At 32.2% G+C, this 17,728-nt stretch overlaps 3 protein-coding genes across 4 annotated transcripts; 2 read left to right on the forward strand and 1 right to left on the reverse strand.

The window, feature by feature from the left end:
* Positions 1-527: 527 nt before the first annotated feature.
* On the reverse strand, positions 528-12,571 carry LOC148614033 (protein LTO1 homolog). 2 transcript variants are annotated; one of them, XM_088587818.1, is made up of 6 exons: positions 12,428-12,571; positions 10,961-11,066; positions 9,645-9,712; positions 8,730-8,844; positions 2,083-2,218; positions 528-676 (listed from the first exon to the last, which is right to left on the reverse strand). In XM_088587818.1, exons 1-5 carry the CDS (start codon positions 12,481-12,483, stop codon positions 2,150-2,152), a joined length of 414 nt encoding a protein of 137 aa, XP_088443944.1. In that variant the 5' UTR covers positions 12,484-12,571; the 3' UTR covers positions 528-676; positions 2,083-2,149. The 2 variants fall into 2 exon arrangements, with proteins under 2 accessions (XP_088443944.1, XP_088443945.1); XM_088587819.1 differs by lacking the exon at positions 528-676 and adding an exon at positions 1,581-1,686 and having other exon boundaries at positions 12,428-12,564.
* Positions 4,510-6,379, forward strand: LOC148614034 (uncharacterized). The gene is made up of 2 exons (XM_088586245.1): positions 4,510-4,780; positions 5,231-6,379. Exons 1-2 carry the CDS (start codon positions 4,607-4,609, stop codon positions 6,260-6,262), a joined length of 1,206 nt encoding a protein of 401 aa, XP_088442371.1. The 5' UTR covers positions 4,510-4,606; the 3' UTR covers positions 6,263-6,379.
* Positions 12,572-12,707: 136 nt separating the features above from the next.
* Positions 12,708-17,271, forward strand: LOC148614035 (small acidic protein-like). Its single transcript, XM_088587817.1, has 4 exons — positions 12,708-12,853; positions 14,932-15,018; positions 15,481-15,541; positions 16,856-17,271. The coding sequence occupies exons 1-4, from the start codon at positions 12,773-12,775 to the stop codon at positions 17,170-17,172; spliced, it is 546 nt and encodes a 181-aa protein (XP_088443943.1). The 5' UTR covers positions 12,708-12,772; the 3' UTR covers positions 17,173-17,271.
* The last annotated feature ends 457 nt before the right edge of the window (positions 17,272-17,728 follow it).

Raw genomic sequence — 17,728 nt, forward strand, 5'->3', positions numbered from 1 at the left:
GCTTCCCTGAGCCAGCATATTAAACATCTACCTCAGGGTCTAGTACAAATTAGCAAGAAGTTCTTTTGTGACCAAAAATTCTGAATGAAGAAATGAGTTGTGTGCCAAAGTCAAATACCTGTCAACCCTCCCACTACTAAACTGATGAAAATTTAGAATCTTTCACATAAAAATGTAATATTTTGTGGAAGTTTTTTTGGTTAAAATTACTTTATTTTCTGTGAAAAATACCAAAAAAATTGAAATTTTACATAAAAAATTTGCTTTTAAGTGAAAATTTTCCACAATAGACAGTGTCAATGGGAGAAAATCTCCCACTTGAAATGTTTTAAAGATTAACAGGTATGCTTCAATCTGTCAATTATAAATGTCTCAGCTTACCAAGAAATGATGGAACAATATCTCTGTTCTTTTTCGTGTAAATTGACCTTCTGACCATCAAATTAGAAGAAGATAATTGCCTAAAATATGTGAACTCCCTTGTTACTTTAACAGATATGTCTCCCTTAAACAAAAAATAGCTAAAATGCAACAGCACAATCTTTACATTAATCAAAATGTATTTAGAATGTTCTTTGTTCTTTCAAGTTTGGTTAAAGATGTTGAAGTGTCCCTGGTTGGTGTAGATAAAGCTTGACTGTTGAATTCTAACTTATCTCAGATCCTTTTATCATACCTGAAAGAGAAAAAAGATATAAATCTTATGTTGTTATTTTACATATAGATTCTCCTTCAGTAATGAGCAGTTTGAATTATTTCTCCACTGAAGATGGTAAAATTCAGATTTTTGACATGCGAGCATGTTAAAATCTTAGTTTTACCATAGAGAGTGGAATAGTTTAAATCAAGAATGCACCAAATCGGTTTTTCCCATCTGTAGAAAACTTGAACAATGTAAAATGGTGGGAAATCTCTGGCAGAAAATTAATCACCGCCTGGTGGTTTTAAAGTCAAGTGTGTCTTTCACCACTTGCTTGGAATGTGAGAATATCTAATTAGTGTTAGAATAATTTATCAAGCTTCAGGTCATATAAGATCCTACTTGTTCTGATCTGACTTTAAAGGACTGCTCACCAACACAATGTGGTGAAATTGTATGATCGATAAATGATAGAAATACACAGTACAACTGCTTGTGGTTAAAAATCTTATTTTAACACCACTAAATTTCTAAGAAACTACAAACCCAACGAATGGCACACTAGGAAAAATCTGATTACCATACAATTTTATCAAGCAGAACAAAAGTATATAATCTTACAGGCAAACTATACATCATTCCTGCAGTTTGATAAACCTTTAATTAAGTAATAGCAAAGCAGTATTACAAAATGTGTTTCCTCATAGCTTACCTTTGGTCCAGGAGATTTAAATAGCCTTCATTCCAAAACTGAAACTTATGCTTTTAACTATAGATTTTATCATGAACAGCAATGCCAAAGCATTATGCATTAAATCTTAAGTACAGTTTTATTCACAGACATTTAATCAGGAGGATTTCCACCATAGTAAGCTTTGCATATCTATCCTTGTTTTTACATCAATGAAAGTAATACTAGTACTTATGGTAATATTTTTTTCAGCAGAAACTAGAAGAACTGTGAGCAATGTTCACTAACTTGATACCCCCACTCCTGCATTTGATAACATGCATCTTTTAATCTCCATATTGATATGGATCAAAATCTAAAATAGAAGGTGCACAATATTACAACATGTAATAAAGATTCTGTGAAAGTTTCATTCAATTCTGTTCAGTGGTGTAAGATGAGTAAGTAAGGGATAAGAGACAGGTCCTACCATGTCCCATATTAACAAATGACGAAGTCCACGTTTTGTTATGTGAAACCCCAAAATTGATACAGACCAAAATCTTAAATAGGAGGTGCACAATAGGAGCATGTAATAAATATTGTGTGAAAGTTACATTGAATTCCATTCAGTATAGGTGGCATAATGGATGAGTTCCCCCTTTGTAACAGAAAGACGGATGGAACGACGGACACCACTTTCACAATATAGCCCCACTTGCAAAACTTACAAAAATAAAGCATAAACTTTTTGAGAGGTCATTCTATATACCTTGATCTGAAGCAGATTTTCTTCGAAACATTATTAGTTTTTCTTTAGGTCTGTCAACATCAGCACATCAGAACGACACCCCTTTTGTCTCCTGACCTGTATTAAAGTCTGCCTTCAAACCAAGCAAAGACATCACCTGAAAATAAAATGTTGGGAAGTCAGAAAAAATGAAAAAGTCATGTTTGCTTGTCTTTTTGCTCCTTGCTATTAATTTATTACAACTAGTAGAAAAAACATATTTGTACCTCAATTGTGAGTGCTTCTTCCTACACATACATTAGTGAATGATTAGTCATGAATATTGTGAAAAAGCATATTGTTAATTCCTAAGTATTATGGATTATTTGTAAATTAAAGCTTATGTTTGTATCAGTATATCAATATCTATATTAATAAGAGATAACAATTTGCTAATAAGAATAAAAGTTATCATTCACATTCAATTAATGAATGTCTATTTTTTTTTAATACAATACTATTATTAGCTCACTTGCCCAGAAGGGCTATTGCCATCACTCTGACACTACTGGACCAATTAAAACCATATCTGTGTCAAAAAACTTGGCAGCTATTTCAAAAATAGAACATAGGGGTACGATAGCAGTTTTTGGCATATATCTTCCAAACAATTAGGTTTAGTCTAATTCTGACATGGGGTACAGTGCTCAACATGATGAGATCAATCTGCAGTCATTTTTTTGTGAAAATCTGTTGACCTATGTTGGAATTTTTAAATGTTAATAATTCTTTCAAAACTCTTCTGCTCTGACACTACTGGACCAATTAGAACAAAACTTGGTATGAATGTTTCCAAGAGTATTTTGCCTAGAACTGATCTGGTGATTTTTTTATCTGTCAACAAACAAGGCCACGGTTACTAAAAATAAAACCTTTAGGGTGAGACAGCATTTTGTTCATATATCTCAAAAAACCTTAAGATTTAGCCAAATTCTGACAATGGGACAAAAGTGTTCTGAATGAAGAGATCTATTTAAGGTAAAATTTTTGTGAAAATATGTGAACTCATGTTAGATTTAATGCCTTTTTCAGGCTTTTTTTTTGTTATTTTGGATGTTAGTTGTGAGTACATGAATAACTTGGAATCCCTTAGAAATAAAGTAAATATATTTCTCTACTACAAACAGATTCGTTTTTTGCAATTTTGATGTGCACTTGTTCCAAAGTGCCATTACACAAGTGCACTGAAGATTTCAGTAAGACTATTTTTGTGTATGCTTGAGTTAGTGGCGTATAACGTAAATAGCTTGAATAAATAAAAAAAAAACAATCTTAAGCTGGTTAAAAGTTTGAGAAGGTAATAACAAATTTATTACTTTATACCCAATTCGATTTAATTTAATTTGTTCTAAAGGACAATATTTCATATTTATCTATTAGTAAATAGAATGTCTTTATATTCCTTGTAAGGGATGGCTTCCAAAGCGCTTTTTATGGCCCAAGAATACCTTAATGGGAGTTTCAATGATTAAATCAAATTAGCCAACTTTCATTTTTAACATCTGAAAGATTTAACACTGATTTTATTTTATTTATAACGAGCCTTCCGATTGGATAGTTCTCTTTGAGCAATCCAGGTTATTTTGAATAACCAAGTTTGGTATGTGAAATCCATGTTGTTGATTGGTCTGCAGTCCACAATTCAAATAATCCCAAACATAACTAGAAAAACAGTGAGCAATGCTCACTAACTAGATACCCCTCACTTGACCTTGTGACCTCCAAACTGATTCTGATCTAATTCTAAAACAGGATGTGGGAATATGTAATACAGATTTGGTGAAAGTTTCATTCAAATCCATTCAGTGGTATAGGAGGAATAATGGATAAGAGATAGGTCCGCCATGTCCCAAAATTCCATGTTTCACTATGTGAAACCCCTATATTACTTAGAGTTATAGATTAGAGATGGGCATTCCTCTCCCAAAATTGAAGGAAAGAAGAAAGTATGGATTGAAGGAGAAACACCCACGTAAGAACACTTATATAACAAATCAATTTGTAATACATGCACTAGTCGAGCTAGAAACCAGTATAAATTGAATTAAATTAAACTACACAAGTAATATTTCTAATTTCTAAATGAGTTATACCAAATGAACAGTTCAAAATTGAAAAGCATTCCTATTATATCGACGTAACTTTAAGATATTTCAGACAGCAATTTGGAAAGATTTCCTTAACATGTTTCCTTATACCAGTACCTCAAGAAATTATTGGCACCAAGCTTTAGATTTTTTTGTTGGTAAAAACAAAGAGGCATAAAGGGATCCTTAACCCACCTTTTCATTATATCAGATGATTGTTGTAGGTAAATACAGTCAGATATATGACTTTTAAAGTTTCAAAATTACACTGAACATATATAGTGTAATATAAAACTTTAAAAGTTAAACAGGTGAAACAGAATAAAATTATAATACATATAGTTGGAAGAGAAACTACAACCAACCATGAAACACATTATGAAAATAGTTGGGGAACATATATAATTAGCAGAATCTGAATGGCACAAAAGATAACTTCATGCGAAATATGTACTCAGTCAACAGAGGACAAATGGAAGTGCATTAATTGCAACAAATTTATGTGTAGTTTGTGTATACAGAATATTCACTTTAAATTTCATCCACCAGGGGAACACAATGTCATTAACATAACAGCATGCGGAAGTCTTAAATAAGCAGATGAGCATAGGAAAGTGAAGATAAAAAATCTGCAATGTGAAAAACACCTAGATATTAAATGTATTACAATGTACATGCTGTCTAGATTGTGATCAACCAGTTTGTGATGAATGCTTAGCAATGCCAAGTCAAAGAGGTCACACACTCAACACCTTAATGAATATCTATGAAACAAAGTTAAATACAATAAACAATCTGGACATTAAATTACAAAGAAGCAATGAACATTTAGACAATAATGAGAAACAACTGAAATCTGTCTTCAAAATGAAAGAAATGGAATATCAAAACAATAGACAACAAATTCTCAATAGGCAAAAAGGAATAATTACATCTATAATAACATACAGTGACAGGCTACTGGCTGAATTAGATAAAAAAATGGGAAGATGAAAGACCCATCTTGAGACAAGCTGCTGAAACTACCAAATTGAAAAAAAAAGGAAGCAGCTGGTTGGCAGACACTTATTGGTGCAGCCCTTACATCAAATAAGGTTCATGACCTTTTCAATGCTGCAAAATCCATCGAAAGTTGTCAAACCATACCCAATATACTTAAAGTTGCAAATCTGCCACAAACTTTAAAATATAACTTTGTTCCGGGAGTTACACCAGAGGCAGTTTTTGAAATCTTCTTTGGAGTCATACACATAATGCCAGAAATTGACCTACTTAAGAGCTATGAAACAAATTTGAAAGTTATCACTAGTCTCAAATGTTCAGGCACAAATCAATGTATCTATATCAGCAATGTTGGAATTGATTCCTTGCAAATCATAACACTAGAAAATAGTGAAATAATAGATATTGAAAACATTTCAGTAGGAATTTATGCTCCAAATGGTGGTCTAATAATATCCACAGGTGAGCAGGAAATCCTGTCATGTTGTGGCCAATCAATTAAACCCTTCCAATTTTTTGATTCCGTATACACATTAGGCATTCATGTAAATGAGAAGGAAGAAATATTTGTAGGACTATCAGATTCACCACTGAATAATTTTGATTGGACTGTCAAAAGTGAAATTAGGAGTTTGGACAAAAATGGCAAATATTTGCTGAAATATGAAGGTACAAAAGATGGCAAAAATCTGTTTAACATGCCAGCTGGAATTAAGACTCAAAATGACATGATACTTTTAGTGGACATCTTTGATAAAAGCCAAAAAGGGCAAATTTCTATGCTGTCTCCAAGCAGAGAAATCAAGTGGAGATATATTGGAAGAGACAATTTCAAACCTAAAGACATTGAAATAAGTCCAAACCAACAAATTGTGGTGTCTGACTTTCTGGGTCATTCTATTGACATACTAAATGTAAAGGGAGAATTTATAGGAAGTATACAACTTGACCTATTGAAAATGAAGTTCCCTTATAGCCTGAGCTTTGGTCCTGATTCAACTCTATGGATTGGATGCAGTTCTAGTGATGATGAGGTCGATGAAGCTAAATTCCATGCTGTGAAATTCATTTAACTTTGTATACAGATATTTATAAGGCCAGCAAAAATTGATATTTGTTCCTCTGAAATTTACAATTTTTGGTGTAGGCAAGCCAAATTGTGTAATTTATGTGTGATAACAGAAACAATTCCATTCTCATGGTTTTTTTTTTATTCAAAATTTTAAAATTTTCAAACTGTTATAATAGAATTTTTGTATTATTAAAACTAAGTTATTAGATATCATCATTATTGGAAGTTTAATCCTGATGATCAAATATTAGGAGGTAAAAACAAAAATAATTCACAGTGACCCTATAGTAATTGGGCATCGTCCTTTTGCACCTATTGAATAAACAGATGTAGTTATAGGATGTTCACTGCTCTGTTAAAGGACTTCAAAGATCAGGTCTTTCATGATAGAACAATATAAGAAGAAAAAATTGATGGCACATTGTGCTCAATTTTTCGATATAAGCATTTGAAATTTTGGCAGGGAAAGGATTTCTCTTGATTTTTCATAGGTTTTGTCATTGTAGGTTTGATCTATTAAAAACACTGAAGAAATAACAAGGATTTCATAAAAAAAACCTTTTCAAAAAACATTTAAAGAAGTGCTTACTAAAGTTATTAAAAGAAAAGTGGGGTCATTGAGCAAAACATTATTATGCTATGACGTTAAGACTAGAAGAGTCTGAAAATCCGACAAAAATGGCTGTACATAAGTAGCAAACATCCTTAATTGATTTATATAAAAATTTCAGCATATGTCCATCTCACCAAGCAGATCAATTCTATCCAGTGAAAATTTGGCTAAATCCATTGGTTTTCCAATTATTTCTACAAATCCTCAGTTTTGAGTAATGGTGGTCATGTTTTTTAACAGATCAAAACTCTCCACTGCAGATTGTTAAGGATATCCTAAAAATCAATCATGCAATGTTTTGTTTCAATCCATCCTACTATTTGTCTCAGAGGAGAAGATTTTCGAAGTTGGAAATGTAATATTCAGGAAAAAATCCCTTTCCGGACCCATGACTCATTCATTCCTCAACAGACCTTTCTAAAAACTTTGGCTTTGGACTATTCCATTCTGCTGAACAATTTTATTCAGCCAGATTTTAGTTAAACTCAACTGATTTTGAGTTATTTGGATAATTCTGCAATTTAACCCCTATCATCTAATTTCAGTAACCGAAGCCATATTTTTGACAGATGAAAATCACCACACAAGTAATGTTAAAAATGCCCTAATGAACATTCATGCAAAGTTTAGTTACAATCTGTCAAATAGATTTTTGAGAAAGTTAGCGAACAATGATGAACAGATAGTGATGGCAATAGCTCACATGGCCCTTTAATTTGAAAACGGTCCAAAACGCATGAAATCTCCTGATACTTTTGAATTTAATAAAGAACACAATAAAAAAGGAATAATAAAAATCAGAAGACAAACAAACATTCTACATGGGTTTTAATAAAACACCTAATTTTACACTTTTTGGCCCTTATTCTAAAACAGTAGGGGTCACAATCTCCAAATTGTATAAGAATCTTCCTTTAGAGGTTCATAGAATCATGCCAAAAGTTCATAACAATTGGTCTACCACAACTAAAATTATTGCATGGAAACGAGGTATCCACAGAAGACAACAATGACGCTGACACATACAGTGACTGCACCATAACATTATACAAAAGCAAAATATTTTGTTCAAATCCAGCAAGATACAAGTTCTACTCAGTGGTTTAGTCTTATGTTCACATTTTATTAATTCACACTTACTTAATCAATTATCATATATATGTGCAAATAAAAATAGTACAATAAAAATAAAACACAAAGAAGCAAACACTGCTGTGCTTGGTATCATTCACAAATATCTTATGACACGTCCTCATCCCTGTGAAACTACACACTAAATTTGAAATTGATATGAAGAGTCGTAGCTGAGATAGTTAAGAAGGAAGCAAGGAATAATTTTTAAGGATGGAAGACTACTTAATTCTCACTTTTGGAGAGGGGGTTTAAATAAACTATAAGCCCAGAGTAATCATAAAAAAGTAGGAAAAGATAGCACTTTCAGTTAAATTTAAGTGCTGGAATCTGTATAAATTAGGACAAATTGAAAAATAATGAGGATGCTCATAAAAAAACCACACAAACTTGACAATGTGGGTACATAGTTATAGTTTAGAACTATTGAAGAAAGATTTACACTTCATTCTTCTTAGAAGTGTCAGAGGATGCAGAAAAGTGAGCTCAAAGTTACAATAGAATAATGGGGGAAAAGAGTTTTCTCCCTTTGATGATGAAATTGCAATGCATTTCAAATAATTTATACCTCATATTACTCAAACATAAAAAAGAAATGAATGCCATTCCTGCATTTCAGAAAACATTTTGAATAGGATTTCATGGAAAGACTTGTGTATTTTTTTTTTTCACAATGATTCACCCACTGCCTGATTCTTAAAGAGAATAGCACTTAAAACAATACCTGCTTAAATTTTGCCCTGATACTCTCTATTTTGTCAAATAGCTCTGGCTTTGTAGGATCATCAAAGGAGACTTCATTTATCAACTTTAAAATTGACTCAGTGACCTTGAATGCCCTACAACAAATAACAAGGTTATTTAAAAAAAGAAAAAGACAAGTTTACATAACTCAGATAAAATAAACAGTTTTATAGCAAAATGCACTTGATGCCTCCATCCCCTTTTATGGCTGCTTTCAATGTTCTTTAACTTAAAGATTGGTAACAATAAACAAAACAAAGAGCTTTTTTTCACCATAATAATTCCTTCATTTACATAATTTGACAGGAGCATGAAAAGCAAAAAAAAACATATCATTAAACTTTAAGAATAAAATTCTTTGCCAGCTCATACGACCACAAATGTCAAACCCTGAACAGTTCAGGCCAGTATGGACACACAATTCCAGTTTGATACAGTTTTAAATGGGACACAGGATACAATTTGAACTAGAATCAAAGTGGCCCCTCTTTGGCTCACTTATCTGTTTATGGTTCATGTTACAACAACCAAAATCAATCCAAGCCTTCCTTAGGGGATACATCACTTTGTGGCACAGATTCTGAGAGATCCATTTTTTGCAGTCATATAAAAATGCTACATATGAAAACATTTGTTTCAACCTATTCTAAGATAAAGAATTTAATGAATTACCAAAATTTGTATAGATTTAAAATTTTCATAAATCTCCATGGTCTATATTGAATTAATTTGTATCTTTAATGAAATAGAATACTCTCCACTGATAAAAATTAGTTTTCAAACTCAATTTTCTAAAGACCACATTGACAAATCCATAATTAATCTGCTCCATTTCAACTTAAATAATTAAACCTAACAATTGGAAAAATTTCAATAAACAGATTATTATCCCTACCTCTTTTTACTTTCATCACTTTGAATTCTACTGTTCAACTCATAGATGAAACCATTATAAAAACCAATCTATAAAAAAGAAAATACATGTAAAATACTAATAAATACTACACAAAACTAGAAAGAAAAACTGTGAAGACAGCTCATTAAAATATACTTTTATCTCAGTAACCATATGTTAGAATATGAACAAAGTTATAAAACAGGAAGTTGATCTCACTCAAGTCTAAAATCTAACAACTGATAGATCATTTTTGTATGTCGCCTCTGTAAAAATATATAGTGGCTGTGATAAATAGGTGCAGAGAAAACTGACGAAAAGGTGTGGACAGACGTACAGACAAATGGAAAAACTGATGAAACTATGATCACTATGTACCTCCTGTATTCAAAGTACATGAAATATGAGTATACCGGTAAAATATATAATAATAATAAATTAATACTAACTTAGTCAAATAAATGCTTAATGTAAAGTACCAGCTGGTAATTAAGTAAATACATAATAAATAAATAAAAAGTAGCCATATCTAAAAGGTAAAAAATGGAACTAAATCAGATAAAATACAAATAAAATACAAATAAAATACAAATGAAACATAGTATTATATAGATAGCAATGTTTTATCAAATGTTCCCAATGTAATAAATTTCACACTGTGAAATAAATTCAGTAATTTTACTCTCGCTTTTTCTCCTGCCAAAACGTCACAACTTTGATATCAATCCACCAATCCCAGAATTTAAAAATTGGGGTTGGGATTTCCTTGCATTACATCCTTAACTGCTTGTCAAGCATGCAATTGGAACGATGGCTGAATGGTAAGAAAACTGCATGCTGTCAATTTCTCAAAAAAAGTTATCAAATTATGTTTTGTTGTCACAATGCATTCTCCCCTAGTTCTGTCTGAACGTATATTATATGCTTACAACTCCTTGTAAAAGCAATCATTGTTTTTTAAACCAAATAGTAAACACAATTCAAGAACTGTTAATTCAGAAATCATTGTAAAATGTGACAGGGCTGTAAAATGCAGTCTTTAAAACTTGTGTGTACACTTACGTGGTATCAATACAAGTACAGTGGATTTTTTCAATACATATATCACAAAAATTCAATTCACAATTTGGTCTTGAAATGAAAAAAAAATACCAAACTGATTAAATACAACAATTTCTTAATTTTGGAAAACATGCTTGTATATTTTAGTTGTCTTAATGGAATCTTCCTGTTGTCTTTTTTGTATTTGTTGTTTTTATTCACATTGTTTACCCCTACAATAAAATTATGTCATTGTGATAGTTTTACCAGCTGACCTCAGAAGCAAGAGAAGCTCCTTTCTCCCATCCTAACCTGTATCCTTCTTCATATCCACTCTGAGTACCAGCTTGGAATCCAGCCTCATATCCTACTGACTGACACCTTGATTTGAAAAATTGAAAAATATATGTATGATAACCATTATAGAATGGTACTTTACAAAAAAAAATTATTTGAATTTGGTTTTTACTTTTATCATTAATTAATTTTAGACAGTGCCTCAATACACGCAATAGAAAAATTAAATCTTTAACACATTTAGGCCATACTAGCTACTATAAAAGAGTTCCCTTGATATATTTTGTTCTGCTGGAGCTACAAATGGTTTCATTACTAGCAATTGAACATTCTTGGTTGTGACTCACTCCCAGGCAATTCTACAGATTTAAAAGATTTTCAGGATGCTTAAAAAAGTTTGGAAATGATAGGATTACATTTGAAATAAACAAAATAAAAATCTAAGATCAAAAATCTCATTGAAAGCTAATTTTTTTGGCAATTCAACCTCTGATTACTTAACTTGTTCCTATAACTTGATAAATATATACTAATAAAAAATGTAAACACCATACATGTACCCTTACTGTTGATAGTTCTATATTAAATTTTTGTCCTGCTTAAAAAACCCTTATCTAACACAGTAATTATAGTACAATGGACCAATTCAGAAATTCAACTTCCATCCTCATACACAACATTGCACCATCACATCATACTCATAAAATATGTCATGACCAATCAGGATCATCATGAACAATAGCAATCCCAGAATTCCATACAGTTTATGAACCAGTCTGCAATGGGAAAGTATGATTTGCCTAACAAAATTACACCTCCTCCATCGAGGATCGAACCCTAGACCACTCTTTGACAAGCCAGCAGCAAATTGATTTGGCTAAGAATTAATCCTTTGGCCAAGTCAGTTAACTGGCTATTTAAATCTACTGCCTCCTACAATACAGGTAGGCCACCCTGCCACACTTTCCCTACCTCAAGAGTTGAACGATTAAACTAGCTCACTATAGCTATCTTTTTCCCATGGAATTTTTTTGTTGGGCTCCAAATGTAATGGGAGGATGATTTATACTCCGCCACCGAAGACCAACCCTAGACCTCTTGATGACAAGCCAGTGACAACCTGATTAAGCTTAAGAATTAATCCCTTAGCCAAGTCAATTTAAACTGGCTATTTAACACTCACTACCTACTACAACACATGTATATAGGCCATCCTGTCAGTGTCACAGGCAACAGGTCCATTAAAAAAAAAAAAAAATAGCCACAGAGAAAAATGGTATGATTTATCCTGAGTCATTGGATCTCTTTGTCGCTCTACCAGGACAAAATATGTCACAGTTATAATGCAGAAGCTACTGCCACAAAATGACACATACACATACTGTGACATAGCTAAATTAATATAAAAACTAACCATTAACATAGTAAACAAGAAAATTAAGTACCTTTGTTCACCCATAACTACATCATGAAAAATATCATCATCGTTAATTTGTATCATTTTAGCAGTTGTAACAGGGGTTTTAATGCTGAGATTTAAATAGAAAAAGGCACTATAAGTATAAGTGAAAGTAGGATTAAATCCCTTGATGCTTATATCAACGAAAATAATATGAATTCTAGATGAAAACTCATTCAAATGTAGTTTTAAAAGCAAATCAAAGCGACGTTTATTCGAATTAGATTAAGAGATTTCGGTTAAGTGAAACAAATAGACAACGAGAAAAGTTAAAGATCTGAAGTAATTATATTTTCGTTGACAGAAGGGATCGTCAACTCTGAAATGCAAAATGAGTTCTGAGGAATCTAGGACAGAAAAATCTGATCCAAAGGAGGAATGCGGAAAGGAAGACGATATTGAACCCGACAAGGTTTAAGAATTATTGCCCTATACTTTGATAAAATATTTGTGTCATCTTACAACTTCTCAGGTAAAGAGTGGTCCATGTTTTGGGCTGTTGAGAAGTCCCATGTAATTTACATTGTAAATTGTCATGGACAGGCATGTGGGAGGTTGTCAGAATTTTAAAAGAATTTGTGGCAGTACAGCTTACCTGCATTGAAACTCTCCTGTTACATGTTTGGTTAGCTAGTGAGCTAATGTTAAGAGTTCTTTATTGAATATGAAGAGTTGAGGTAGAAGAAGTGTGGCAGGACAGTCGTAACTTGTGTTGTACTAGGGTGCTAGGTCAGGACTCATGCTATTGAATGATTTGGGTGAAAGAGCCACCCTAGTGTTGCTCACTTTGCCCTCAGACCACACCGAAAGTGAAAAAGAAGAGGGGTCACCCACTAGAGGTATAGTAACCCAATCAGATGTATATATAATACAGTCAATCATTCAGACAGCATGCTGATTGGATTTTTTCCAAAACATTTAGCAACTTACAATATTTATCTCAATAAAAGAACTTAAATATCGTGTATACACGTTGTATGCAACATCATATATAAAATAATTAATGAGTAAAAATGGTTGTCAATGATGCATTATAAACTTCTGATCACTCCTCCATGTTTTTCTCAAGTACATGTAGCTTGAGCTCTGAGTAGGTAGTGAGATTTTGAAAATAGCCATTTAATTGACTTGGCTTAAGGATTAATCAGTTTGTTGCTGGCTTGATGCTGAGAGGCCTAGGGCTTGGTCCTTGGCGGGGGTATAATTTTGTAAATCAAATCATGCCTCCTTGTTCCACATGTAAGAGGACGGAGTTATAAGCTAGAGGTACTGGTACAGTATTGAAATTTATCTTTAGTTTGATGTTCTAGCACACCTGGGATGACTTGTCTGCGGGCTGAAGTATTTTGGCAGTATTGGAACTACTAGGTTATTTTCTATAAACTTTTGAGTAACAGAAAGGCTGAGTAGTTTTGAAGAGTACTGGATAGGCAGATCAACTCCTGTCAGATCAAAATCAGACCCTCAGTGGTTTTAAGGTCAAAGGTTAAAATCTTACAGATTTACAAATTTGAGGATGAAAAATCAACCCAAGCTGCAAAAGAAAGTTTATCATTCTTGGATCAGGTGTATGTACCAAATTCTGTCATTCAGATAGAGATGAAGAAAAGGTTATGGCAATGGCCACAATAAATGTAGCAAACAAATCTTCTTTCACCTACCTGTACATTTTTGTATTTGTTTACTTTTACCTTTAAAAATAAAAGTACCATAGGATTCTAATTCAAATGTTTGAGTTCTACGTAAAACCTTTGTTAAACTGAACTAACACCAAAACATACATTTAGTCATATATTGGTTAAGATAAATTTGTACAAGTTGAGAAAAACATGGAGAAGTAATATGGAGACAGTGCTGGTGAGTGGGGAGTTTTCTACATGTATTTGCATCATTTAATGGTTTTTATAAGGTATGTGAAAAAATGAGACAAGTACATGTAAAAACAAACTTCATTTTGTGAATCTTCATTTTCTTATTTTCTACATGTTTTTATTTTAGCTGACTAGCATTGGTATTTTTGACAAATGTAACAAGAGAAGATACATGTAGATACTAACTGATTGACAGTATATAGTCACAAAATAGGTTTTGATGTTTTTGATGAAAGATTTTGTAGAGTTACTGGCAATGCTTGTCTTAATTTGGAAGGTTATGAATTTAATCTCAGTTTTCAAATTCCAAAAACTTGTCACAGCTTTTCCATCAAAACTGGAGCATTTACAATGATCATGTGTATACAACTTGGTTTGGAGTCAAAATGGGCTTTTGCGTGTTGTTTTCTAAAGTTGCATTTGATAGTTTCAGACCAGTTCAAAGCAGATGTTCACATATACATGTAATATAATGAAAAAATGGTTTGATTTCAAAGTAATATCATTGTATGAACTTAGATTTTGTTAAGAAAACATATACAATGTAGCTCATATTGAAAACATATTGTTATAAAAAGTTATTGAACTGAAGTTGTCTAATTTATCTTGTTCATTTTAGGTTCATTCTGCAAACAAATGGGAGAAAGTAGACCTAGGTGATGATGATAGAAAAAAGAAGTTTTTACGTCTCATGGGTGCAGCAAAGGTACAGATGACTTAAGAGAGTAGTCTTAGGGTTCAAAAATGATTATGTTAGTAAAAAATGAAAGCTTTGCTACTTGTAGGTTCGTTCTCTAAGATGACTTTAGAGAGCAGTTTTGGTTCAAAAATGATTATCTGGTATGTTAGTAAAATGAAAGCTTTGCTATATGCAGGTTTGCTCTCTCATGTACTACATGTCATGTACATTTTGTACTTGGCTATCAGACATAAATTTGAGTACATGTACTTTTAGAAAGTTAAAATCTGCTCCTCGATTGACCAATTAACTTGATCAGTTTATTGTCATTTAATCTAGCAAAGACCAACTCTACATCCTGGACATAATAATTGTATTTGCTGTTAAAAGATAGTCACAATTTTAACATGATGAATGAATAGAATGTAATTTTGTGCACTAACAGAGGTCATGTTCTTTTGATTTCCAGTATTATGCTTTTTTTTTCAGAAGGAGCACCATGGAAGATTCGTAATAGGAGAAGAACATATGCAGCCTCATGATAGGGACAGTAAGTAAAAGTACAAATTACCTTATATTTTTTTTTTTTTTTTTTATACAAAGAAAGGTCCAAAATAAAGTCATGTTAATCATGTACATAAAAGGGGCTCTGTAGTATGAATTCTTTAACCTGTTAAGCAATTTCAATGAAACGTTGGTGAATTGTTTCTTTATGTTGATGAAAGCTTCCATTTAATTTTAAAAGATTTGTGATTTTTACAATTTAGAGTTATGGGACTTAATTCACAAAAAGGAGGAATTTCTCAGTTTTAAGTATATAACTCGATAGTGGTAACTGTACACCTATTTTCTTGAAATTTTAGTGAATTGTTTCCTTTGATTAATGAGAGTCCCTTTTTGATTATGATAAACTTCTGATTTTTCATTTTTGAGTTAAGGGACTTTTTCCATAAAAGAAAGGCAGGAGATTTACTGTACTTGTACAATAACCTGAAAATGCTTCAAGCAGTTTTCTTGAAACTTATCAGTTAATGGACTTAATTCATATTGATTTGGGGCAATTTCCAGTTTACTTAAACTCAATTTTTTTTGCCAATTTCCTTCAAACATTGGTGAATGGTTATTAGCAATAAAAAAAAGGAAATCGATTGATGTTTACAGTAATGGGTCAAGAGGGACCACCTTTTTGGGTGGGGGAATAGGGGAAAAATTAATAATAGGCTTTTCGTCTGGATAGTGCCTCCATTAATGACAGATTTCCTCCACTCTTTCATAAATGATCAGTAGTATAAGCTCTTTGATGTGATTGATTTTCACAGAAATCAGACAGGAGGGACCACTTTTTTCTGTATTAGAGCTGAACTTTTTTTCTAAAGGTGCAACTTTGGGCATGTGGGTAATTGTGAGTACAATCACTAAGATTCTTTCATTTTACAAAGCAACCAAAATCACATTCAAATTGGTCTTTGGCCATTGATCCATCAGTAATCAGCCAGTAATGAATCTTCCACTCTTTAAATAGTTCTGTGGATAAATTAAGGAGGTAGACCTAGGGTAAGGGACACAACTCTTACCAATCATAAGAACGTTTGTATTCAGCATTTAACATCAGTCTCATGTAAGCATCAAAGTAACTTGGAATGGTTCCATTCTGTTTCAAATGAAAGCTTGATAGGCTTTGGTGAAATTGAATATGATACAAACATATCACAGATTGCATTAGTTATGTCCCTTACCATAGGTCTACCTTCTTAAGGTACAACAAATTCTTGAGAGTAAGGTAGATGATTTTGTGTTAAATTATGAAATTTAATGATATACATGTATGTAAAACTGCATTGCATTACATTATATATTTTTGTAGGTCCTGAAAAGGAAATAGAGGCCAAATTAGAAGACCAATTCAAACAAGGATTAGAACATAAACTAATTGCAGGTCCTAAGGCACATATAGGTCTAGGTTTCCATGACGACCCAAAGAAAAATGATGGTGATGCAGAAGGTGACAAGGCAACGAAAAAAGATTCTGATGGAAACGAAAATGGTGAGCAAAACAGCAAAGAGAAAAACAAAACTGAAGAGAAAACAGGAGAAAAACACAAACTGGAAGATAAACTTGAATCTGAAATGCCATTGAAGAAGAAATTTATGTCAAATTTTGTGAAAGCAAGTGATTCATGATTTTACCATAAAGTGTTCATTTCATCTTTTAGTACATGAATGAGAGAGAGGAGCTGAATGTTGTAGATTGTTTTAATAATAAATGTAGATCATATATTATTTTTTATGTTGAAGTATTTTATGTTCATTTAAAATTGTTGTTTATCAAGTTGATATAGATTTACCTGCACTGAAGTACCGGTACAAAGAAAATTTGCATAAGGGATTTTTAAAATTCTATTTGTTTTTGCAGTAGTTCAGTTGTGAATTATATTTTGAATGTTAAAACTTTTTAAAATGCAAGAATTCATGCAGTGTAATAACTTGGTATGCTTCCACTCTTGTCAGCTCTGAGAAGAATTTGCAGGAAAAATTCCTCAATTTCATTGCTCACTTTTTTTTTAATTATTTTTTCACAAAATATTTGCAGTCTATAAGTATAATGTTATGGTGCTGTCCTCTGTAGACACTTGGTTTTGTGCAAGAACTTGAACATTAGTTGGTTGTTTTATAAAATTTTATAACAAGGTTCCAAACTGCATAAGGATGGTTGGTATAGATTTTGGGGGTTATGACT

Source organism: Perna viridis, chromosome 6, assembly GCF_037379345.1.
Source record: "Perna viridis isolate PV_CMFRI_1.1 ecotype Kerala chromosome 6, ASM3737934v1, whole genome shotgun sequence".
In the NCBI taxonomy this organism is placed as follows: Eukaryota; Metazoa; Mollusca; class Bivalvia; order Mytilida; family Mytilidae; genus Perna; species Perna viridis.

Excerpts from the sequence above, each read along its gene's own strand:
- LOC148614035 (XM_088587817.1), top strand. The coding sequence starts at position 12,773 with ATGAGTTCTGAGGAATCTAGGACAGAAAAATCTGATCCAAAGGAGGAA. Across the intron at positions 12,854-14,931 it reads ACGATATTGAACCCGACAAG|GTTCATTCTGCAAACAAATG; the intron begins GTTTAAGAATTA and ends TGTTCATTTTAG. Across the intron at positions 15,019-15,480 it reads GTCTCATGGGTGCAGCAAAG|AAGGAGCACCATGGAAGATT; the intron begins GTACAGATGACT and ends TTTTTTTTTCAG.
- LOC148614034 (XM_088586245.1), top strand. The coding sequence starts at position 4,607 with ATGGCACAAAAGATAACTTCATGCGAAATATGTACTCAGTCAACAGAG. Across the intron at positions 4,781-5,230 it reads CAGCATGCGGAAGTCTTAAA|GAAGCAGCTGGTTGGCAGAC; the intron begins TAAGCAGATGAG and ends TGAAAAAAAAAG.
- LOC148614033 (XM_088587818.1), bottom strand. The coding sequence starts at position 12,483 with ATGATACAAATTAACGATGATGATATTTTTCATGATGTAGTTATGGGT. Across the intron at positions 9,713-10,960 it reads GAGCTTCTCTTGCTTCTGAG|ATTGGTTTTTATAATGGTTT; the intron begins GTCAGCTGGTAA and ends TCTTTTTTATAG. Across the intron at positions 8,845-9,644 it reads AGTGATGAAAGTAAAAAGAG|GGCATTCAAGGTCACTGAGT; the intron begins GTAGGGATAATA and ends TATTTGTTGTAG.